This window comes from Stegostoma tigrinum, chromosome 39, assembly GCF_030684315.1.
Source record: "Stegostoma tigrinum isolate sSteTig4 chromosome 39, sSteTig4.hap1, whole genome shotgun sequence".
Lineage (NCBI taxonomy): Eukaryota > Metazoa > Chordata > Chondrichthyes > Orectolobiformes > Stegostomatidae > Stegostoma > Stegostoma tigrinum.
This window is the reverse complement of record NC_081392.1, coordinates 16,471,880-16,496,506: the sequence shown is the minus strand read 5'-3', so window position 1 is coordinate 16,496,506 and position 24,627 is coordinate 16,471,880. Positions and strand designations below refer to the sequence as shown.

The 24,627-nt window shown below is 41.9% G+C and overlaps 1 protein-coding gene across 5 annotated transcripts in view; it reads right to left on the bottom strand.

The window, feature by feature from the left end:
* Window positions 1–1,476: 1,476 nt before the first annotated feature.
* Window positions 1,477–24,627, bottom strand: part of LOC125447827 (serine/arginine-rich splicing factor 5-like) — a 25,599-nt gene continuing 2,448 nt past the window's right edge. The window contains exons 1-8 of one of the 5 annotated variants that reach the window (XM_048522588.2): window positions 17,673–17,847; window positions 15,859–16,008; window positions 12,067–12,137; window positions 10,221–10,325; window positions 7,777–7,846; window positions 5,052–5,125; window positions 3,963–4,073; window positions 1,477–3,180 (exon numbers count right to left, since the gene is read on the bottom strand). In XM_048522588.2, coding sequence (XP_048378545.1) covers window positions 2,883–3,180; window positions 3,963–4,073; window positions 5,052–5,125; window positions 7,777–7,846; window positions 10,221–10,325; window positions 12,067–12,137; window positions 15,859–15,984 — 855 coding nt within the window. In that variant the 5' untranslated portion in view covers window positions 15,985–16,008; window positions 17,673–17,847 and the 3' untranslated portion in view covers window positions 1,477–2,882. Of the gene's footprint in view, window positions 3,181–3,962; window positions 4,074–5,051; window positions 5,126–7,776; window positions 7,847–10,220; window positions 10,326–12,066; window positions 12,138–15,858; window positions 16,009–17,189; window positions 17,209–17,550; window positions 17,648–17,672; window positions 17,848–24,627 lie in introns of those variants that run through there. The other 4 variants (XM_048522587.1, XM_048522589.2, XM_048522592.1 and 1 more) reach the window with 4 other exon arrangements.

Here is a 24,627-nt window from a genome sequence, read left to right as displayed (position 1 = left end):
TCCGCAAGGGTCGGTGTTGGGTCCACTGTTGTTTGTCATTTTTATAAATGACTTGGATGAGGGCGTAGAAAGATGGGTTAGTAAATTTGCAGACGACACTAAGGTCGGTGGAGTTGTGGATAGTGACGAAGGATGCTGTAGGTTGCAGAGAGACATAGATAAGCTGCAGAGCTGTGCTGAGAGGTGACAAATGGAGTTTAATGCAGACAAGTGTGAGGTGATGCACTTTGGTAGGAGTAATCGGAAGGCAAAGTACTAGGCTATTGGTAAGATTCTTGGTAGTGTAAATGAGCAGAGAGATCTCGGTGTCCATGTACATAGATCCTTGAAAGTTGCCACCCAGGTTGACAGGGCTGTTAAGAAGGCATACAGTGTTTTAGCTTTTATTAATAGAGGGATTGAGTTCCGGAACCAAGAGGTTATGGTGAAGCTGTATAAAACTCTGATGCGGCTGCACTTGGAGTATTGTGTACAGTTCTGGTCACCGCATTCTAAGAAGGATGTGCAAGCTTTGGAAAGGGTGCAGAGATTTACTGGGATGTTGCCTGGTGTGGAGGGAAGGTCTTATGAGTAAAGGCTGAGGGACTTGAGGCTGTTTTCATTAGAGAGAAGAAGGTTGAGAGGTGACTTAATTGAAACATATAAAATAATCAGAGGGTTAGATAGGGTGGATAGGGAGAGCCTTTTTCCTAGGATGGTGACGGCGAGCACGAGGGGGCATTGCTTTAAATTGAGGGGTGAAAGATGTAGGACAGATGTCAGAGGTAGTTTCTTTACTCAGAGTAGTAAGGGAATGGAACGCCTTGCCTGCAACGGTAGTAAATTTGCGAACTTTAGGTACATTTAAGTCGTCATTTGATAAGCATATGGATGTACATGGAATAGTGTAGGTTAGATGGGCTTGAGATCGGTATGACAGGTCGGCACAACATCGAGGGCCGAAGGGCCTGTACTGTGCTGTAATGTTCTATGATCCACTTTCAGGTCAGATTTAATAGTTGATTCATTTCAGCAAAAACCCTATTTATTCAAATGGTGTCTTTTCCATAAAGTGGATGAATGCCAGTGAAATGAATTTTTCATTTTGACACTAATCAATCACTGGTCAGCTTCACAAGTATACGCAGTCCGGGGCGGCGGGGGTTGGAGAGAGTGAAAGACAGTGAAAGGAAAAAGACAAAATTTTTTGCTCCACTTGTATGGCCGGGGGTTTTGGGGAGGCACTTACCTCTACAGTAACACTGGTGTGCTAAAGTCACATTCCCCTGTTCATTCCACTGGATGCCCTAGGATCTCAGACTATCAAAATTTTTACCTTATACAAGGGTCAATTACAAATGCAGTTCTCCAGATACAGGAAGATCTAGGTTAAAAGTTACTCCCACAATTTTCACCATTTTCCCAAAAACCACTTTGTGACAAAGTTTCAAATTCTCCTTTAAAAAACCCAGAAAATAAACATGCAAACTCTGAAGGTGACACTTGTAACTAATTTTTAATGCAGTACCATTTCTTGCTACAAGGAATGATAGCGATACACAGCCTGTATGTGGTACACAATAGACTAAACTAGCAGGATACAGTAAAGGTACATGGAACATCGGGCAATATAGTTTCTGTATAAAATTGTTAAGTACAAACATCTAAATTGGTGTACACTTGTTCCTTCAAATTCAGTTCCAATGCAGAGCAACATTCCAGGTTGGTTCTCTAGCAACTAGTTAAAGGATGGGTCATGTTAAATATAAATTTATATATATTTTAAAACAATGTGAAATGAACCAAATAAAGAATGAACTATTAACACACGAATCAAAAACTATATATACATTTTTCCCCCTGCTACACTCCACCTCCAACTTCACAAGCTGCCTCTCTCCACTTGGTGTGCAGGTTAAAGAAAACCACACTAGCTCAGCAATCTCAAACCAGGGCTTCACACTGAAAGCAAATTCCAAGTGCAAGTACAGCAGGGCTCTCTAAAGGCAGGATGCAACCGTGCACTAGTCTGGCACAAAATCCAAAAGCACTAAACCACTGCTTTATTAAACACAAACAAAACTAAAAAAGGGGAAAAATTATAAGTTTGTCCCTGAACCAGTAGCAATTCAAAAGAAAGAACGGACCCAACCTGGAAAGGTTTCCTGTAAAACATTTTGAATATTTTAACCCCCTCCATCCTTTTGTGGAAAGGACGACAGGCTCAGCCATTTTGTACAAAGCTTTAAATGTTGTTTGTGCTGGTGAACAGTGGCTTAATTTGGGTTTAGATGCATTTAGTTTGAGAGTTAAAATACTTTTGGTTTTCAGCAGTTTCCTCAATGAATGGAAGCACTTTCGCCTTTCAACAGATCCATTTCATTAGAACCATACTTCGAAGACTCAAGACTGCCAATTAATTAGGTATTTATACATATTTCAATTAATGTTTTAGAATGGGGCACTCAAATTTGGGCTTTATAAATCTGTCATCTTCCATACACAAAATTTTTCATATCTTTTCATGTAAATTGTCTAGACACTCCAATTGTTCCAGCTAAGGAAACTCAATCAATACCACACATTATTAAAATGTGAAGCACCTGAAGCCCCTCAGACTCGTCCCAGTGATCTCCACCAGAAGCAATAGTACAGCCTAGTAAACAATACTAGACAAAATTATGACGATCGAGCCTTTCTTTTCAAACTTTTTCAGCAATATATTACTTTAAATCAGATGTCTGTATTTGAATGGGATCATAAAGTTCAAATTGTTTGCATGAAATAAAAACTGAAGTACTTAAACCCCAAACCCAGCATCAGACAGAAAAAAAATCAAAACGAGGCCAACATTTCATAGAAAATCTTTAGCAAATTATAAAAACACTTCTACAACACGGTGGTTACTCTGCACTGTTAACAGGGGACTGCTCCCGAGAACCAGACCAGGAACGGGTTGATTTAACAGGAGAATTTGATCGCGACCTCGACTGAGTTGGTTTCCTACGACGCTTGACCTCAGGTGAACGGCTCAGTGAGCGCGATTCATTCCTCTGCCGCTTGGTATCACGAGCTGGTGACCTGCTCCGGGAGCGAGACCTGCTACGGCTCGGGGAGCGGCTTGCAGATCTTGAAGCACTTCTAGAACCCTTGTAGCTGCGGGATCTTGAAGAGCTTCTAGAGCGAGACCGTGTCCAAGACCTGAAATATCAAAAGAGACAGTTTAAGAAACCATTCCAAGAAAAAAAAACACCATCTGGCAGGTTTATAACAGGAGACTCTGGGTGGGACTTCACAAGAACTATGGAATTATGGCAAGGTACAAGCTAATTTCTCTTCTGGTTTTCACTATGCCCTAGTTTTCAATACATACACTCAAATACTGATGTTTTTAGGGCAGAACGAATGAAGACATAACACCAAACACCAAAACTCCAAAATGCATGCGGGCACCAAGGTGGCTATACTGTTGCAATTTTTCAAACAACCAGCAATGGAGTGACCCAATGGTGGATGATACCAGCCAAAGGCTCAGCGGGACACATTTGTATTTAAGATTCTTGCAAATACAGTAGACAAAAACAATTCTGTATTCTTAATGCAACAAAGCAGATACAACTGCTGATCCATCAATCCCTAAGCTTAAAAGCTGTTAAGAATGCAGAATACTTTGCCACCTTTTGAAGTAAGGACGAAAGAGCTGCAGGGCAGTGGAATTAGATCTGAAGATGCAATGCTTTGTACAGCCTGTATTTTGAGACTTCATTTTTCAAGCTGGCTTTATTGAGTGATGAGCAATGCGCTCTTCAGGCAGTTAAACGTGTCTAGTCTCAATCAACTGACTCAGCTTGCACATCCATGCAAGGGATTTCACATTTAGTTTCCCCTGCCAAACTACCCGCTTTTAAATAAAACTATCCATTTTAGAAATAAATCCAGCTAAGCAAAAGGCCAAGTTTACATTTTACTGCACTGTTGGTTACCTGTGGCGTCTTGGCTCCTCAATCAATTGGACCCTCCGGCCACTGATTTCTTTTCCATCCAGTTTATCAATTGCGTTTTTCAAATCGCTGTAAGAAGCAAACTCCACAATACTGTAGGATAAAAAATTCCAAGTAGCACAGTAAGACAGGGTAACAATAAATTTGAAATGCGAAACATTTCTACGCACAGTGGTTACGAAATTTAGTAGCACTTCAGACTAAAGTTTAAACTGTTGCGGTTTAACGTTAAGCGATGGCTTTAATTCAGTTTAAATCCTTTCAACCTTCGTTATCTCCCCATAACTCCATGCGTAGGACTCCAGCTTCGACTTCATTCTTCTACTGCATTGTTACAACTCAGAGCATTCTAACAGATTTCTCTATCCACTCGGTTACCCTCAACATCTGAATATTGATTTTAGCTCCATTTCTAGCAGAGTGCAGATGGATAAAATTTCACATTTGCTCTGACATCTCCTTCATTATCACCACTGCCTGATGCTGTCAGGCTGCTTGTCTAACATTCAGGCTCTGATCAGCCAGAATCTCCTTGCAGTTAGGGATTTGGAACCCCAAAGCCCTTAGCACTGGACCCTCGCTTAAGACTTCATGCTTCTCCCCAGTTATTTAGGTTGAACCGGTACAAGACCAGAGTCCTATCCAATGGAGCTAAACTTGCAAGCTGATACATGTTTCATTTCAAGGACAATCCACTCTCAATGATTTTTTTTCCCTCGTTCCCTTTCAGACTCAAATCTTCCTCACAGGCAAGTATGATGACAGTGATGACTGCAAAACTCCCCCTCCATCCCTATCCAATTTCATCTTCCCTAGAACTCATCACTCTGACCAAGCATTTGGCAACCACTTTATAATCAAACAGGACCACTGAAGCATTTTTAAAAATACATAGTTAGTGGAACAGCTGACATTAAAACTGCACAGGACAACACTCCAAAGTGATGATGTCAATTCAGATACTCATACTGACTAGTCAAGTTTCAGGTTCTTGATTACAATGGAGAACAGACACAAGATAACTAAAAAGCTCACCATGTTTCCTTACAACTGCTTTTATTGCTGTCTTACCCTTCATTATTATGGACTCTGTGAGCATCAGTGAAGGTCACTTCACCAGCCTGGCGCATGATGTCCTTCAGATCCTACAAACAGGAAAATCCTTTAAAATGTAGTCCAGAACAAAGCCTTACACACTGCAAATCATATCAGTTACAACACAGTCTCAGAATTGGGATGTCATGCTATAGGGCTTACTTTGACTAAGTGAATGACAGCAAGTGTGAGCAGTTGCATGTAGTGTTTACCGCTTGCTTATGGCACACCCACAGTGCTACCCATCAGTCTAACCAAGTGACACCTGCCTGGTGACAAAACTAAATCTAAAACTTCGTTTAAAGATTGTGGAAAAAATCCAGCACACACAGTATATGCTGCCTAATATCATTCCAACAATTTTTCTAATTTAAAGAAGGGTTTCAAAGCTCAGTGGCAAGATCAAAATTCAAAAGTAATCTTCATTCAACTGCCAGTTACCAGGATTCTTTGACTCACGTTCAACCAAGGAAAATAATTTGGTTGGCGACAACTTTAATCACTTACAAAAAATTCACCAGCCACAAAGGGAAGCAAAGAAGAATCCCTTTCCCAACTTGTCAATCAATTAGCAATCTACAAAGAAAACTACTGCTGTGTTTTATGCACTTTTTCAAAATTGCTGCTTTGATCACTAGTAGCATTTTCAAATACCCTTTACTCATTTAAACTCTGTCAGGGTTATGAAGGAAGATCTACGCATTTTGTTTCCATTTCCTTCATGCTATGTGCTTCATAGGTTTCCTATAGATATTAATGCCATCTTTTGCCTCAGTCCATGTAGCCACTAAATCAGTGAGGCATGCAATGATCATACCAGGGTACCACTGATCCCTGGAAGCATAAAATATTGTAATATTATGTACAATATCATGACATCCCTATTCAATACATTAAAAAGTTAATACATTTTAAATTAGCGCTGGGTTACCCAAACAATTAGTTTTAGGCAACCATCCATGCCCTATGTGATGCATCTAAGCAATGGGTGCACCCACTCAATACAATACCCTCTCGATACAGCTTCTTGGGACATGGCCCTCCCTCAGTGGCACCGAATGTGCCTGCCACCCTGGGTAAAGTACCAATAATCATGGGTTGTGTGAAGGCTCGGCCACCTCACAAGTCAATCTCCTGCCAAGCCTCCAAGCGAGATCGACACGGTTTTTTTTTCCTTACACCAGGACTGGGGATGCGACAGGTGTCGATGCCATCGGTGACCCTAGGATCAGTACAACCCAGAACCCGCGTCCAGCTGCCTGAATAATCGTGGGAGCCGACTGGCAAATTAGTCAACACGGGACCTTTTCCAGATACAGGACGCGACAACACGAGTAAAGGGTACTCCTGGTCAAAATGCGAATGACCTCACGACAAGCTGCTAAACAAAGGTTTTCAAATTTAGTCAAATAGTCATTTATTTCCAATCAAACAATATTAAGCCATCAGATTTACATACAGTCTATATTCACAGTTAAACTGGAGTCTCCATTAATATTTTATATCAGAAATATAATGGCTATTCATATTACATATGTGTAGAATACCATTAGATTTCATCAAGATTTAACCATTTGTGCCTTCCTAGATCATATTTTCACAAAAATAACCCAAAAAATAGAAACATCATGCAACATTCTGCGTGGGCAATATCCGGACCGTCCACCTGGCAGAATACGGTTAACACAAACAGAAGTGGGCCGTGGTCACTGAGTACAAACTGATGTCAGGAAGCATTTCCTCAAAGATGACCAATACCTGGAATTCTCTTCGCACTGAAACGAGGCAAAATCTCTCCTGTTATTCAAAAAGTTGTTAAACATTTACTGGGAAGTTTGAGGTGATAGGAAAGTAGGACAAAAGGACGGGGAATGAAAAGCAAATAATTCCTAGGAACTTACTCTTAACTTGGTGCATCAAGACGAAATCCAGACTCACTTTTCTCACATCTAATTGCCAATCTTAATACAAACCATACATACCAACTGGCAGTTAGGAAGACATCAAATTTTGTGCATCACTGATTGTGAAAGTGGGTTTCTGTATGCAGATAGCATTTGAGACAAAGGTACGATAATGCAAATGAACTAAAATCACAGGTGATGCAGTATAAATGGTGCTTTACCACACTGTCACAAGCAGCAAGGTAGATTAGACTAATCCTCAGCTGACATTGGTATCCTGCCACAGGAGTTGGGATGAGATCCCGGCTCTTTTATAGAATGTTTTAGTCAGGGAGCCACAAACCACTCGAAAAACACTGTCAAAGAATCTTGGAGCAAACTTCTGACCTTCTGCTGGTCACAAACACCTTGCTAAAACAAAAACCAGGAAAATTGTCCAAGCAATTCACATAAGGAATATAAGTGAAGTCATTCCAGAAGCCACAGATACAAAGTCCACTGGAGAATTTAAGAGGGGAAAGAGATTCTTGCTTGGAAAACAAGAATTGAGAGACCAGGGTTAAATGCGGTCTAAGCTGTCACCACTGATCAAATTCCAGTGCAGTCTTGACGGATCTATTCCGATTTCCATACAATATTTATACACAAATAGACAGAAGTCATCATGCAGGTAAAGCAGGCTATGGGTTATATTTATGAAGTTATGACCCATGTGCATTTAAGCACAGATATCTAAGTTCTTTTTAAGTTTGATAAATTGTTTTACTTTTTTTAAAACTTGGAATGTCAGCACCCACCTGCCAGCTAACACGAGAAGAAAGATTCTTCACAATCAAACGGTAGTCAGTACGAACAGGAGGTCCATATCTGAAATTTCAGGAAAGGATAACTTACTAAAAGCAACAAAATATCAACAGCTGCATCACAAATATTGCAACACATGCAACTCCAACACTAAAGATACAAGAACAGAAGTTGAGATTTAACACTAAATCAGTGTCAAATCCATTACCTCCACTGGAGGGGTACACAGGCTCTGGGCTCTGCCAACAGCTGTGGATTGGGGCAATAAAGACCAAGTTTGCACACTCAGGCACTGCTGCCAAGGCTTTCATTTAATGATCCATTGTTATTCGCTCTTAAGATAGTGGCAAGCTTTTACAATCACACTCCATGGTCAATTGCCGGATAGGCAGAAAGCTCCAAGACTTTGGCCAACAGAAAGAACAGAAACTATAATTCCAAGCCAGACGACTTGGGAGCTGTGGTTCAAGAGGGAAATGAAAACAGACTAGGAAAACAAATTGACAGTTAATATGAAAAGGGTCTTCTACAGACATTTAACTACAACAGAGCAGCAAGAGGGGTGCAGCTGAAAGGGGCCAAATATAGCTTGAAAGAGTAGAAGTTGACTAAACAAACAAGATTCGCAGGGGTCTTGACAAGGTAGATGTAGAGTGGGTATTTCCTCTTAGAGAATCTCAAACTAAGGGTCACTATTTCAAAAGTAAAGGGCTGCCCAATTGAAACAGATGAAGCAAAACTGAGGGTCTCAGTCTTTGGAAGCTAAGATGGAGAGGCAGTCCTTAAAGGCAGATTCTCACTAGACAAGTGGTTAAAGGTTATTTTGGGTAAACAGGAACCGACTCAGGATCAGCCACAATCTTATAAAATGGTGCAGCTGGGTCGAAGATCAGAATGGCCTACTTCTGACGTCAAAGCCAGAGACAGAAAAGTGAATTTGCATTTGCCTTCACCAAGGAAGATCCTGCTCAAATCAAGTAGCTCAGACATTAGATGGGCTAAATTCATAAGGACATTACAAAGGATCTCTGCACTGGGAAGTAGCTAAGTCATTAAGTAGCAGAGGAGATGCAACTGAACAAATGTAACAATTACAGTGTGAACGGCAATAATCTGTCAATCTTTGCACAAATATAATAATAAAGCAAATACAGCATAAGTCAATTTACCCTGAGTGGCAGGAAGCCTCTTGGAAAGTACAACGCAACACTGTCAAACTAACCCACAGTTCTGAGTAAGGGTCACCGGTCCCAAAACATTAACTCGTTTTCTCCTCCACAGATGCTGCTAGACATGCTGAACGTTTCCAGCAACTTTGTTTTTGTTCCTGATTTACAGCATCTGCAGTTCTTTTGGTTTTTATTTAACCTACATGGGCTTTTAGATCAAATGGTTACTGAAGCAGAAGAATGGTTGACGAGGCTAATGCAGTTGATGTGCTGCACTGATTTCCAAAAGGCATCTGAAAAGGTGCCACGTTGATAAGCCTGACAGTAAAGTTGAAATCTACAGAATAAAAAGGGATAGGGACAGCATAGATAAAGTTGGCTGAGTGACAGGAAACACTAGTGGATGTTGCTTTCTTAGACTGGAGAAAAGTAGGAGTGGGATTTCACAAGGTTACTATCAGATCCACCCCATTTCTTAACCTACATTAAATGATCTGGACTTGGAGACGCAAAGGACAATTTCGATACACAACTAAGTATTGCGAACTGCAAGAACAGTGATCAACTCAGGATACAGGCAGGTACCAAGATCAGTCATATGGCAGTGAAATATACTGTGCAGAATTACTAAGTGATTTATTTTGGTTAAAATGGACAGACATTATAATAGGGAGGAACAGAACTTGGGGTGTACACTTGTGCAAACCACAAAAACTTGGCACGCAGTTGGGAAAATGCTTGTAAAAAACATACACGAAATCCTGGATTTTATAACTAGGAGTCGCTGGAGGAGATCCTGAGGGACAGGATGTGTGCGCATTTGGAAAGGAAAGACTGATTAGTCAATATGGCTTTGCGTGTGAGAAATCGTGAAGTAATGATCAAGTTCATGAGATGGACTTCAGTAAGGATCGGTGCTGAGTCCACTGCTTTTCATCATTTATACAAAATGATTTTGATGTGAACATAGAAGGTATGGTTAGTTAAGTTTGCAGATGACACCAAAATTAGAGGTGCCGCAGACAGCAAAGTTGGCTACCTCAGAGTACAACAGGATCTTGATCAGATAGGCCAATGGGCTGAATAGTAGAGGGAGATTAATTTAAATAAAGTTGAGGTGCTGCACTTAGTAGTAGTAAATCAGGGCAGGACTTATACACTTTTTGGTAGATCCTGGGGAGTGTTGCTAAAAAAAAATTGGAGTGCAGGTTACTAGTTCCTTGAAGCTGGTTTTATTCTAACAGTTTTCCCCAATCCATCCCATTTACCTCAGTCCACTGCTTCGCTCACTTCTGGGGCGGTAATAGTTAAACCTTCCACCAAACCTGCCCCCTCCTCTTCGAGGTGGTGCTTTTGCAAGCTCCACAGTGATCCTAGAGAATTTTAAGAAAGTCAGAAATCAAAAAAAAAACTATACACGAATTAGTTGCAGGCAAGACAATCTTAAAATATTACAGGACATGGGCTTTTGCAAACACAACCTTTAAATCAACCAAACACGCCAGAAAGCAGAGTCCACATATTTAGAAGATGCCGTTGCAAAAGCCTCCAATGTGCTGCTGCATATCATAATATCACTGTATCAGTGACCACTTCTGACCTTTTGAGAGGGAAGGCCAATGATGAAGCAACTAAAATGGATGACCCAAGAAAGTACCCCAAGGAACTCCTCTGGTGCAGTCTTGGGCTGAAAAATGATTGACTAATAAGCAAGTTACTTTGCACTAGACACAACCAATTGGCAGAATGTTATCTCCTAGATTCCCACTGACATCAGTTTTCTTCAGATCCTTAACATTACACTTGGTGAAATGCCACCTCTATGTCAAGGACTGTCACTCCCACATCAAGTTCAGTTCTTCTGTTAGTGCTTGGATCAAGGTCATAAGAAGCTGAGTGGGTCTGATGGAGCTAACTGAGCAGCTTACTGCTGAGTAAAAGTCATTTGATAAGCACTGTCAACAACCCTTCCATCATTGTGCTAATGATCGGAGTAGATCAACAGTTGCAACTGGTTGCTTGAATTTGTCCTGCCATCCTTTAGAAGACCAAAATACCAGGGTAATTTTCCACATTGCCCAGTAAATGCTAGTGCTACACTGTACTAGAATGGTTTGGCCAAGGATAAAGCTAGTTCTGGAATTCATGTCTTCAGTACTTTTACAGAGAGTGTGTTAGCACAGAACAGCCGGTGCAGAATTCAATCTCGTCAGTTGTTCTTGATATTGTGGCTGAAAATAGCCACATATGCTTCAGGCTTTTCTTTTGCATGTGTTAAATAATTTTTTTTTGCATCAGCTACAACTGTTACAAGGATGCCTACAAGCTCGATATGTCCTCATGCATTTTGCAGATTATTACATTTCTAAAGTGAGGGGCCCATTGAAGGAGCTCAGTTATTGAAGTCAGCAAGTCCAGAAACTATTAAGATTAGAAAATCCCAATCCTACACAAATGAATTTGTCTAATCCAGCTAGGGGAAACAGACCCTTTACTAGAAAAAGCAACTGCATGGAGACAGAATTCAGAATTGATCTTAGCAATAGAGCTGAATGATGAAAAATACTCTGCCTGCCACAGCCTCTAAGTTGGAATAACAAAATGAATATCACCTGTGGAAAAGTAATCCAAAAGTCAGATGCTACAGATCAAGAAAATAAAATATAATCTGAACCAGGATAAGATATTGGCTTTTGCAGCTTTGGTATAGAAACATACTTTATAACTTTTGATTGAAAACACATGCCATAAAGACTTGTTCACCCATGTAGCAGTTTCACAAACTGCAAGTTCTATGAAATTTTAATAAAACAGGATTCATATCTCTCCACTGATTTTAGAATTAGACCACTGTGCAAAATGTACTTACACTTTCTTTGCCAATTCAGGTTTAATGACATATCACATACTTGGAATTTTTTGCACAAATGAAATCAACCCCCAATATTTAATCATTAACCTTGATCTACAAACATGAATAATGAAATTGAAGAGTTTGCTGAAATTCACTACAGCTCTGAAAGATCTCAAAGGCGGATGGAATATGCACAAGATTCAACTTCATCTTCCTCGACATCTTCCCACTTGCATTGACTGTTCTGTGGAAAAACCTACCTCTCCCGGAAGAGCTCCTTCCCATTCAGCTCGTAAACTGCATCATCAGCATCCCGAGCATCATCAAATTCCTAAACAAGGGTATCAAGAATCCAGTTTATTCAAAAGTTAAACAAATTTATGAACAGCTTCACAAAATGATAGCATGCATACCAGTCTCAACCCAGAGGATAGATCCTCAAATTCTACTGGGACCAAATAAAAAGGACTTCAGAAGCCAGATTGTTATGAAAATAACCAGTTAAGCAACATCCTTCATGAGGGAATACACAGACTTGTCTCTTTTGACCTCAAGTCATCATTTCTGAATGGCAACATTACAGGCAATACATACAAATTGACAAGCAACATTCACAGAACAAGTCAAAAAAAACATTGTTAATTCAGGGAACAGCAACAGACTACATCAAAATTACTTAATTTTACTGCAGAAAACAGTAGTAACCCTTTGTCATTGTTTCTTTCGTGCATGACAAACCAAATGAGAACCAGCCCTTTTTTGCCACTGAAATTAAAGGCACTGCACCCCACGGGGAAAGTCTCACCAAGAACATGCGGGTGCAATCTGGTTTTATATTATAGACTTAGTGCGTAACATTAGAGGAAAATCCAATTACATATTCTAATTAAGACCATGCATCACAACAAAGGCAGTCAGGACTAGTCATTAAAATCTCAGTCAAGCTTGAAAAAAATTCACTGAAATGAAAGATGGATAAGACTAATGTACATATTGTAGCAGATTCTCCATTAGGTGTGACAAATCAAACTGCTGGTGCTACGACTGTACCCAGATGAGGAAGTGAAATCCATACAAAAATGACTTACAAATCATTGAATGTAGATGCTTGCTGCAATCATGGGCTCAAAACATGTCACATTAATGGTCATGACAAACAAGAAATATAATCTCAAATGTTCAGATCATCTACATTCCTGCATCACACTGACATTATGGGAAACTTGAATTCTCCAAACCATTAACAAGGTTCTAAAAAAAAGGAAAATCGAAGCGGTCAAAACTTAGACAAGCTTGACAAAATTTTCTTTTTAGTTTTGTTACTGGTTATCAGGGAGACCACAACAAGTTTACATTAATTAACTTGCACTGGTTGTCTGGGGGAAGTGGCTGGATCTTACTGAACCACTGGAGGGACTATGATTATACTCCAACAGTGCAGTTACAGAGAGAAGTCCAAAGCGATGACCTTATGTTAGCCATGCAGGTTAGGAGAAAACTCAATTCACAGAAGTTAGGATGCCCCCGCACTTCCCTGGCCTGCACAGTCTGCTCAGATGGAATAGGTCAGGGAGTTGGACAAGATTTCCAAGTGAACTGTTTTCTTGCATCCTAAAGATGTGAAAGTGCTGCACTAGCAAGAAAGATAATCCATCCTGATGGTGTTGCGCTGTTTATATTCTTGCAATGATCAGGTAATGCACTATTCGTCACACTGATAATATAGATCCAGTAGATAGCAGGTAAACTAACTAAATACCAATTATTTTATATCTTTGAGGCTTTGTTACTGATAAGTTGGTCCAGTCCATCATCTAGGACATCCAACCCCCCAGATCTGGGGAAGCTCTCTAAACCACGAGTTAGCTAAAGATTATACAGGCATGCTCCAAGCCCTCAACAGCTGAAGGCTGGATGCGAGGTTTCTGTGCTCATATACAGAGGTGCGAATTGAGCTTAGCACTCAAAAGGGCAGCAGGAACACAGGGAGAACAGCCATTAAAACTCTGAGCTCTTTCAAGTGTACCTACCTCTGGACTGCAGTAGTTCAAAAAGCAGCACACTGCCATCACCTCAAGATAAATTAGGAAGGGGCAACAAATACAGGATTACTGTCACCCACATCCCAAGGAAGAATAAACAAGCAGTCTCATTCCCAACCTTATGAAGGAAGGCTCGCTGCATCCCTGCAACTAGTTTCAGGCTAACTACAAATCTCTGACATCACTCTAGCTATGGAAGGTCTATTTTGTTTGGCTGCAAGGGTCCCATGGCATCACATTTACTTCAATGTTATTCCAGCTCCTGCCGCTTGCACTTCAATAGCAGGATCCAAACTGTGATGGGGTCCAGAGGGAGGAACAGACATCACTCTTAATGATTATGAACAGGCAAATATGGAAGCAACTGATTGTTTTAATTTAAACATACCATGCCAGGCTTCAATGTCTTCAGGTAGACATCAAGGTCACAACTCTACAGGAACCGTAGCTACAGGTGGGATGTCATAATGCCCCAGTTTTTGATGTGGCTAAACCACAACCCATAGGTCAAGGGTCACATCTTCCTACAATACATATCTCTTGGGTTGTGATTGAGCTGCAAAGACTGGCATGGATGTTGAGTTAAAACAATCAATTGCTGCCATATTTGCCTGTTCACAATCATTAACTCCTCAGGCTTAGAATACTCTTTACACAAAAGGACAAGATATCTCAGAAGCACTGGAAAACTGATGCATTTGGATCCTGCCCCAAAGGTAGTGTCAGACTGCATGGTGCAGCATCTAGCTAAATGGAAATCAAACAGCTAAACACATTGCTTCTTCAGCCTCAAATTCTACAAAATGGAATTTAATAATATTAGACCAAATTCCATTATAAAACCTTATCCATAAGGACAGTTCATGATACTTCAGTAGCAATTCAATGACAGCAAAATGCTTTATAAACATGGTAGGTAGTGCATGTAGAGGTGAAGGTTTTCTGCCCCTTTTCCATCAAATATCAACATGTTGTATCTGTTACAAATGGAACCGTGAAAGATGGTTGATTAAACAGTGGAATGGTGCCAACTAAAACAAAATCCTAAGTACCTACATGATTGTTCCTGGACAGATTGTTTACTTTGTACATTTGGGATGAGAGTTGGCACCAAATGTCAACAAGGGAGGATCTGGTTGCAAAATGAAATTTATCAGAACATTCTAAGCCTTATTTCGTCAGTTCTCCTCGTGGATACAATACATCAACTTTAGTGGAATTCACAACAGGCGACGTCATGAAAATACACCAATCCTGGGCAAGTGTCTCATTTCACTTACTGAGGAAATAGATCAAGCATATTCTGGGCATAAAAGACCTGCTTGAGTAAGATCAGTTTGAACGCAATAGTTCTACCATGCAAAATTCACCTGTAACAAGAATGCCACAGGTCACCTCCACATGAAATTCAATTCACAGAAACTACCACTACCTCCCTGAGTCAGCCAAACAAACGCAGTCGGCACTGAAGCCTTTCATGTCAAGCAGCAATAGGTGGGCAATTAGTTCAAGAACAAAAAGGTTAAAACATCATCTCCACAACTAAAACCTCCCACTCACCTGTGAAATCATCATGCAGATTTATGAGATTAAAATCTACTTTTGAACATCATCTTAATACGATAGAAGAGGTTAATTCAGCACTTTCCTAATATGAAAACGGACAGTCAGGCTGTCATACATTATTACCCAAATCAGAATAAAAATTAAAACAATATGAAATTGGAGGCAACAAGGTGTAGAGCTTGATAAACACAGCAGGCCAGGCAGCACAGGAGCCAGAAAGTTGACATTTCAGGTCTGGACTCTTCTTCAGAAATAATTGGAGGCTATGTCCATGTAAGTGCAGCAAGATGTTTCACAAATATGGGAGTAGCTTTCTATGTAAAGTTCTGACATTACAGGTAAGTATTCTAAAAAATGTGATTCCACATTTTATTTTACATCAGCTAATCACAGGATTAAACACATGAAGACGAACAGGAATCTGAAGTGTGGCAGAATACTCACCACAAACCCAAAGCCTCTCTTTAGGTCAATTTCACGAATACGTCCATAACCTTTGAAGAACTTTTCCACATCACGTTCTCTCACTTGAGGGCTCAGGCGACCAATGAACACACGGCAACCGTTCATTTTGTAATGACACTTTTATACAGCCTGAAAGAGTATTGAAATAACATTGCAGTGTTAAAACAAGAATTTCACCATAAAAGAATTGTGCTATATAAGAAAGAAAGGCAGTATATAACCACTAGCCAAAAAAGTCATGGTAGTTTATTACAACTTATCTGCATATCATGTAATCAACTCATGGTCAGGTTGGCAACTTGCCCAATTGCAATTACGCTCTACTTTTGAGAAGGTACAGCAACACAACTACTCCAACCTAAGTGCATTAAGGAGAAATTCATACACGCAGACCCATGTGTTGTATTATAATTAAATTTAACTTCCAAATCCCATTTTCTAATTTTCAGGCAAGTTGTTCATCAAAGCAATTTTCTCCAATAAATTAGAGAAAAACAACAAAACTGCATATTCATACAAGGAGGATTTTAAGAAGAAGTTGGAAACAATTTGCAACTGCTCTGGATGACAGTTTACACACAAGCAAAACAATGAAAGTTGTTAGTTATTTAGCGTAAACACTAACATATGTTCCAGGCATTACAAGCAAAAGGTTCCGTGATATGACTTATAATCAAGGATCAATATTTTCTTGTTGCAGCTTTCAAACTAGAATTAATTTCAACATTTGACCTGATAAAATGCACACTTTAGTTAAGCCAAGTTTAACTCGTAATCATACTAGGTTTTTGCAATAACAGATAGCCTCATACCATATTAACCTTTAGACTATTTTTTTTAAACGCTGCTGTTGGCAGATTTTAAAATGGGACCCGCATATTGACTTTGCAACCTTTTGCACAAAGTGCGCTCTGTCGTACCTTGGCGTCCATCTTGCCTCAAGACATTAAAAACATTAATTGACAACGCCAGCTTTTCCAGCCTTCCAAAAGCAAGGTAAGTATGATTTAAATTTTTAAGATGTCGCAGAGAATTTATAGACATTTCTTCAAAAATTTAGTGGAAAATTCGGTAATTCTAACCAACATGTGCGTTTCTCCTTATACGCTATATAAAAGGATTTTCTACTGCCCCGTTAATCTTTTGTGATTATCTAACATTTGTATCATATTATTATCTCTCCCAATACCAGAAACAATTTATCTCTATTTAACTCAATAGTAAAACCTCGCTTGTTAACAAAAATCGTCTCGGATAAGCTGGACAATATTTTTCCCAGCTAGAAAAGGTTTAAAAGATGTTTTGCTCACATAAAATCGCGCACCAAACAAATCAGGTTTACTGAAGAGGCAACGACGCAATCACCAAGTGAGATGTCGTTTTCCAAAAAAAAACAAGACAGCGGCGCAATCCGAATATAAACCGGATTTGAAAAATTCGACGCCGTTGATGCCCCGATTAATTAAATGCTCTTAAAATAAATATTTTACATTTAATCAAGTTCTCGGTCGGGGCTCATGGTGGGGGGCGAGGGTAAAGAAATAGTAAAGACCACGTAGGAGATGAGCTCGTGCCGACTGAGAAGGTTCCAGAAAGGCGAACAGTTAAATGGTGAAACAGTACTGCCAGAGGCGAACCGCCTGCCCACCCCTCCCCCACCGTGCGGCCTACCTCCAGCCGCCGCCTCTCGGCACCAACTCGAGCAACAGCGACGCCCCGGAGCCGCACCCAAATACGACGCGGACCCCTCGCACCCACCCACACGGAAAAAAAAAAAGCCGGCCGCCCCTCACTCCGCTCACTCGCTGCCTTTCCGGGTGATTCTCGGTGTGACTTCGACCTCGCTCAGACTCTCAGCACTCGATGATTTTTCTCCCTCGCTCTCCTACACCGCCACTGCCGCCGCCGTTCCTTCTCCTCCTTCAGTCACTTGACGCCAACGTCACTGCAGTGGAACAGGGTTTCCTGTGCTGAGACAGCAGGGGCGGCCTTGTGACGTCAAAGGATAGTTCCCCACCCTCCGCTGTCAATCAAGGGCCTAGCCCTGCCCTAGTACGTAGCTGTCCGTCAATAATCTAACCCCGCCCCTCCGTACATCGCTGCCAATCAGCAGAGTGGATCCGATCAGAGAAGCCCCGCCCCTCAGTGCCCTTTTCGCCTAAGAACATATGGAATAGGGATAACAAGGTGGACAGATGGATGACCACGGCAGGTCGAGCAGCATCTTAGGAATGGGAAGGCAGAAAGGTCTAGGCCCGACAGCTTTCCCACTCCTCTGATGCTGCTTGGCCTGCTGTGTGCATCCAGCTCGACACCTTGTTATCTCAGATTCTCCAGCATCTGCAGTCCCTACTATATCTGAAACACGAGAAATAGAAACAGGATTACTCCATTCGGCCTTTCAAGCCTGCTGTGCCACTTAATCTGATTATCCAGATCACAGTGGCTCAGTGGGTAGTGCTGCTACCTCAGGGACCCGGTTCAATTCCAGCCTTGGGCGACTGTCTGTGCAGAGTTTGCACGTTCTTCCCATGTCTGCCTGGGTTTCCGCCAGTTAAGATAACAAGGTGTCGAGCTGGATGAAGACAGCAGGCCAAGTAGCATCAGAGGAGCAGGAAAGCTGACGTTTCAGGCCTAGACCCCTCAACAGAAATGGGGGAGGGGAAGGTGGTTCTGAAATAAATAGAGAGAGAGGGGAGGCGGATAGAAGACGGATAGAGGAGAAGATAGTTGGAGAGGAGACAGACAGGTCAAAGAGGTGGGGATGAAGCCAGTAAAGGTGAGTGGAGGTAGGGAGGAGATAGGTCAGCCCAGGTAGTACAGACCAGGTCAAGGGAGCAGGATGAGGTTAGTAGGAAGGAAGTGGGGGTGGGGCTTGAGGTGGGAGGAGGGAATAGGTGGGAGGAAGGACAGGTTAGGGAGACAGGGATCAGCTGGGCTGGTTTTGGGATGCAGTAGGGGGAGGGGAGATTTTGAAGCTTGTGAAATCCACATTGATACCATTGGGCTGCAGGGTTCTCAAGCAGAATATGAGTTGCTGTTCCTGCAACTTTTGGGTAGCATCTTTGTGGCACTGCAGGAGGCCCATGATGGACATGTTGCCTGAGGAATGGGAGGGGGAGTTGAAATGGTTCATGACAGGGAGGTGCAGTTGTTTAGTGCAAAGTAGGTGTTCTGCAAAGCAGTCCCCAAGCTTCTGCTTGGTTTCCCTGATGTAGAGAAGGCCACAACGGGAACAGCTGATGCAGTATACTACATTAGCAGATGTGCAGGTGAACATCTGCTTGATGTGGAAAGTCTTCGTGGGGGGTGGGGGTGAGAGGTGAGAGGTGAGAGGTGAGAGGGGAGGTGTAGGGGCAGGTGTAGCACTTCCTGCAGTTGCATGGATAAGTGTTGGGTATGGTGGGGCTGGAGGAGAGTGTGGCGCAGACAAGGGAATCAGAGAAAGTTGTCCCTCCGGAAGGCAGATAAGGGTGGGGAGGGAAAAATGTCTTTAGTGTGGGGTCAGATTGCAGGTGGTGGAAGTGTCGGAGGATGATGCGTTGGATCTGGAGGTTGGTGGGATGATACATGAAGATGAGGGGGATACTGTTTTGGTTGTTATTGCGGGGACAGGGTGTGAGGGATGAGTTGCGGGAAATGCGGGAGACACAGTCGACGGCGTTCTTGACCACTAAGTGGGGGGGGATGTTGCGGTCCTTGAAAAGCGTGGACATCTGAGATGTACGGGAGTGGAATGCCTCATCTTGGGAGCAGATGCGGTGGAGGTGAAGGAATTGGGAATAGGGGATGGCATTTTTGCAGGAAGTGGGTGGGAGGAGGTGTATTCTCGGTAGCTGTGGGAGTTGGTGGGCTTGAAATGGATATAAGTTTCGAGGTGGTTGCCAGAGATGGAGACAGAGAGGTCCAGGAAGGAGAGAGAGGTATTAGAGATGGTCCTGGTGAACTTAAGGGTGGGGTGGAACGTGTTGCTGAAGTGGATGAACTGTTTAAGCTCCTCGTGGGAGCATGAGGCGGTGCCAATACAGTCATCAACGTAACGGAGGAAGAGGTGGAGTTTAGGGCCAGTGTAGGTGCGGAAGAGGGATTGGTTCCACGTAACCTACAAAGAGGCAGGCATAGATTGGGCCCATGCGTGTACCCATGGCCACCCTCTTTGTCTGTAGGAAGTGGGAGGAATCGAAAGAGAAGTTGTTGAGGGTGAGGATGAGTTCAGCTAGGCGGAGGAGGGTGTCAGTGGAGGGGGACTAGTCGGGCCTCTATATGGTGAATGCAGGCTTATAGGTACTGGACGCCCATGGTAAAGATGAGGTGTTGGGAACTGGGGAATTGGAAGTTCTGGAGGAGTTGGAGGGCATGGGTGGTGTCACGGACATAGGTAGGGATTCCCTGATTATGGAAAACTTAACAGAATAACAGGTTATTTAACTACTATATGGTAACTGTTCCAACATAATATCATAGCATAAAAACACACTTGGCAAAGGCAAATTCATAAACTAGATTGTCTCACATGTAATTCTAACAGGAGAAGAGAATCCCAGCTTTCAGCTGTAACAAAGAAAGGAAAAACAGCTTCCTCATCCAGCTTCAAAACCCCTGCTACAGCTACTGAAAAACCAAAACTAAAATTCCTGGTTCCGTGGGAACTTAATTCCATCTATTCAGGCTGCCTCTATTATTCCAACTTAAAAATAAACCCAAGGCCTCACAAGCTGTTTATTGGCTTGGGCAGACTGATCTTCACCTCTCTCTCTCAAACTTTCTTCATTAAAAAAAGGGATAAAATATACCTGTTAAGGCTTTAGTATTGCCACAATACAGGACACCAAATACTAGAATCATATGTACTTCACAACCCAGAATTCTCACTCCAGAGTAGAAAAGTAAGTGGTAAGGAGTACTGCATCTTATTGGGAATACAATGACAGAAAGGTTTAGCAGTCTTCTTCATTTCTTCATACTAGGATTATTTACATTGGAAAGATGGAGATGAGGGGGGACCTGATTGACATCTACAAAATCATGACAGGTATAGACAGGATGGATAGCAAGAAGCTTTTTCCCAGAGTGGGGGACTCAATTACTAGGGGTCACGATTTCCAGGTGAGAAGGAAAAATTTAAGGGAGATTTGCGTGGAAAGTTCTTTACGCAGAGGGTGGTGGGTGCCTGGAACATGTTGCCAGCGGAGGTGGTAGAGGTGGGCACAATAGTGTCATTTAAGATGCATCTAGACAGATACATGAATGGGCAGGGAGCAGAGGGATACAGATCCTTGGAAAATAGGCGACAGGTTTAGATAGAGGATGTGGATCAGTGCAGGCTTGGAGGGCTGAAGGGCCTGTTCTGCGCTGTAATTTTCTTTGTTCTTTGTTCAGCTTAATGCTATATTTGCATTTAAACCTTCCAAACGTTTTGAACAAATTGGAATATTCTTTTTCAAAAAAAATCTTTAAGCTTTTGTTGCTTGAGTTCTTCCATCTTTTGAATGAGATCTAGATTAAAACACCGGAAGTGATTATATAGGAATGTAATTTCTCTGCTCAGGAATCCAACAAAGTAGTGTTCGGGCATAGCTTGCATACCCAAGCCTAATGGTCTCTTTGCATTTGTCTTGACCTTACACAACTCAACAAAACAGTACCAAGAGAAATTCACCCTCTGTCCACAGTTGACAAGAGGCCAGCTAAAGCATACAAGATGTGATAATGAGAACTGCAGATGCTGGAGAATCCAAGATAATAAAGTGTGAAGCTGGATGAACACAGCAGGCCAAGCAGCATCTCAGGAGCACAAAAGCTGACGTTTCGGGCCTAGACCCTTCATCAGAGAGGGGTCTAGGCCCGAAACGTCAGCTTTTGTGCTCCTGAGATGCTGCTTGGCCTGCTGTGTTCATCCAGCTTCACACTTTATTATCTTATAAAGCATACAAGAACAGATTTTTCACAAAACTCTATGCTTTTCGCAAGTGCCATTGGATTGGCAATCAAGGTTCCCTAACACACTTATAATTCCATTTGAAAGATTTTATTTTAACAAATTACCACTTGGAATTGCATTGAGCCACACCAATGATTGTCCAAAGATTAAGCTCAAATATTTTACAAGACCTTCACAGAATAACATGCCACATGGATGGTGTACTAATCAAGGGGGGAGGAGTTGAAGAATATGATCAGTGAGGGCATGCATATTAAAAGACCATAAGACATAGGAGTGGAAGTAAGGCCGTTCAGCCCATCAAGTCCACTCCGCCATTTAAATCATGGCTGATGGGCATTTCAACTCCACTTCCCTGCACTCTCCCTGTAGCCCTTAATTCCTTCTGAGATCAAGAATTTGTTGATCTCTGCCTTGAAAGGCATCCAATGTGCCGGCCACCACTGCACTCCGTGGCAATGAATTCCACAAGCCCACCACTCTCTGGCTGAAGAAATGTCGTCTCATTTCCATTCTAAATTTACCCCCTCTAATTTTAAGGCTGTGCTCATGGGTCCTAGCCTCCCCGCCTAACGGAAACAACTTCCTAGCATCCACCCCTTCTAAGCCATACATTATCTTGTAAGTTTCTATTAGATCTCCCCTCAACCTTCTAAACTCTAATGAGTACAATCCCAGGATCCTCAGCCGTTCATCATACGTTAAACCTACCATTCCAGGGATCATCCGTGTGCATCTCCGCTGGACATGCTCCGGGGCTAGTATGTCCTTCCCGAGTTGTGGGGCCCAAAATTGGACACATGTTTATAACAGGAAGGGCCTACACTTAAAAGGCAAGTGTGAATTCTCTAAAGATTCCATTTGTTTCTTGGGACATATTGTCAACACTGCCAGAAGATTAAAGCCATCATAGATTACTCAACTGCAAAGTCATCCAAGAGCTTGAAAGATTCTTGGGTATGGACGATTAGACTAACATTTTTTTGTCTAAAGTAGCACCCGTTAGACAACCCAGCCATATGATTCCCGGGATGACAGGAAGGATGCTCTTGATATAGGTGGAGTGTAGTGAAGGTTTACCAGGTTGTTTCCTGGGATGGCGGGTCTGAGGTAAGAGGGAAGGTTGAATTGGCCAGTATTATATTCACTGGAGTTCAGAAGAATGAGGAAAACCTACAAAATTCTGACAGGACTAGACAGGTTAAATGCAGGAAGGATGCCCCCAGTGGTGGGGGAGTCCAGAACCATGGGTCACAGTCTAGCAACATGACATAAACCATTTAAGACTCAGATAAAGAGAAATTTCTTCACCCAGAGAGTGGTCAATGCCAACACATTGTATGATTTCAAGAAGGAGTTGGATATAGCAGTTTTATTTCTTTATTCATGGAATGAGGGTGTCACTTTTAGGCAACATTTGTTGCCCATCCCTAATTGGCCAGAGGGCAGTTGAGCGTCTGGGTTCACATGTAGGCCAGGCCAGATAAGGATGGCAGTTTCCTTCCCTAAAGGACATTAATGAACCAGAGATAACAAGGTGTAGAGCTGGATGAACGCAGCAAGACAAGCAGCATCAAAGGAGCAGGAAGGCTGACGTTTTGGGCCTATATCCTTCTACCAACAATCGGCAACTGATTCATGGTTATCACTAGATTCTTAATTCCAGATATTTTGCATTGACTCTGAATTCCACAATTTGCTGTGGCGGAATTTGAACCCAGACTGTTAGTTTGGTTGAACAAGATGTAGAGCTGGATGAACACAGCAGGCCAAGCAGCATCAGGGGAGCAGGAAAGCTGACGTTTCGGGTCGAGACCCTTCTTTGTCTCCACCCGAAACATCAGCTTTCCTGCTTCTGGCCAGAAACTGTGGAGTGAGAAACAGAGTTAATGTTTCAAGTCTTCCATGACTTTTCTTAGAAGAAAGGAGCACAACTATATTAGACTTCAAGTAAAGTGTAGGACACCACCACAGAAAAGCAAAAGACTGAAGTTTGTGTCATATATAGACAAGATGGTTAAAAAGACATTTAGCATGCTTGTCTTCAATGCTCAGTCCTTTGAGTATAAGAGTTGGGAACTCATGTTGAGGTTGTACAAGACATTGGTGAGGCCTCTTCTGGAGCACTGTGTCCAGTTCTGGTCACCCAATAATGGAAAGGATATTATTAAGCTGCAGGAGGTTCATAAGAGATTTACCAGGATGGTGCCAGGTATGGAAGGTTTGACTTATAAAGAAAGTCTGGATAGGCTGGGACATTTTTCACTGGAACATAGGAAGTTGAGAGGTGACCTGATGGAAGTTTGTAAAATCATGAGTGGTATAGATATGATAAATGGTCGGTGTCTTCTCTCTAAGATGGAGGATTTTAAGACGAGCAGGCACATTTTAACGTGAGTGGAGGGAGATTTAAGAAAGACAATTTTTTTATACAAAGAGTGGCTGGCATGTAGAATGAACTTCCTGAGGAAGTGATGGATGTAGGTACAATTGCAATGTTTAAAATATTTTGAATAATACATGAATAAGAAAGGTTTGCAGGGATATGGGCCAGGAGCAGCCAGGTAGAACTAGATTCATTTGGGATTATGTTTGGCATGGACTGTTCAGATCAAAGGGTCTGTTTCTGTGCCGTAAGACTCTATAAAAAGGAAGATAAAAGAATCTGTGGTTTGAAGGTCCTTGAGATGATGTTTATCCTGATGCTATGTGTAGGAATATAACAGCAGGCCATTCAGCCCCTCCAGCCAGCTCTTTCATTTTAGATGAATTACCTCACCAACATAATTGCCAATGCTATCCACACA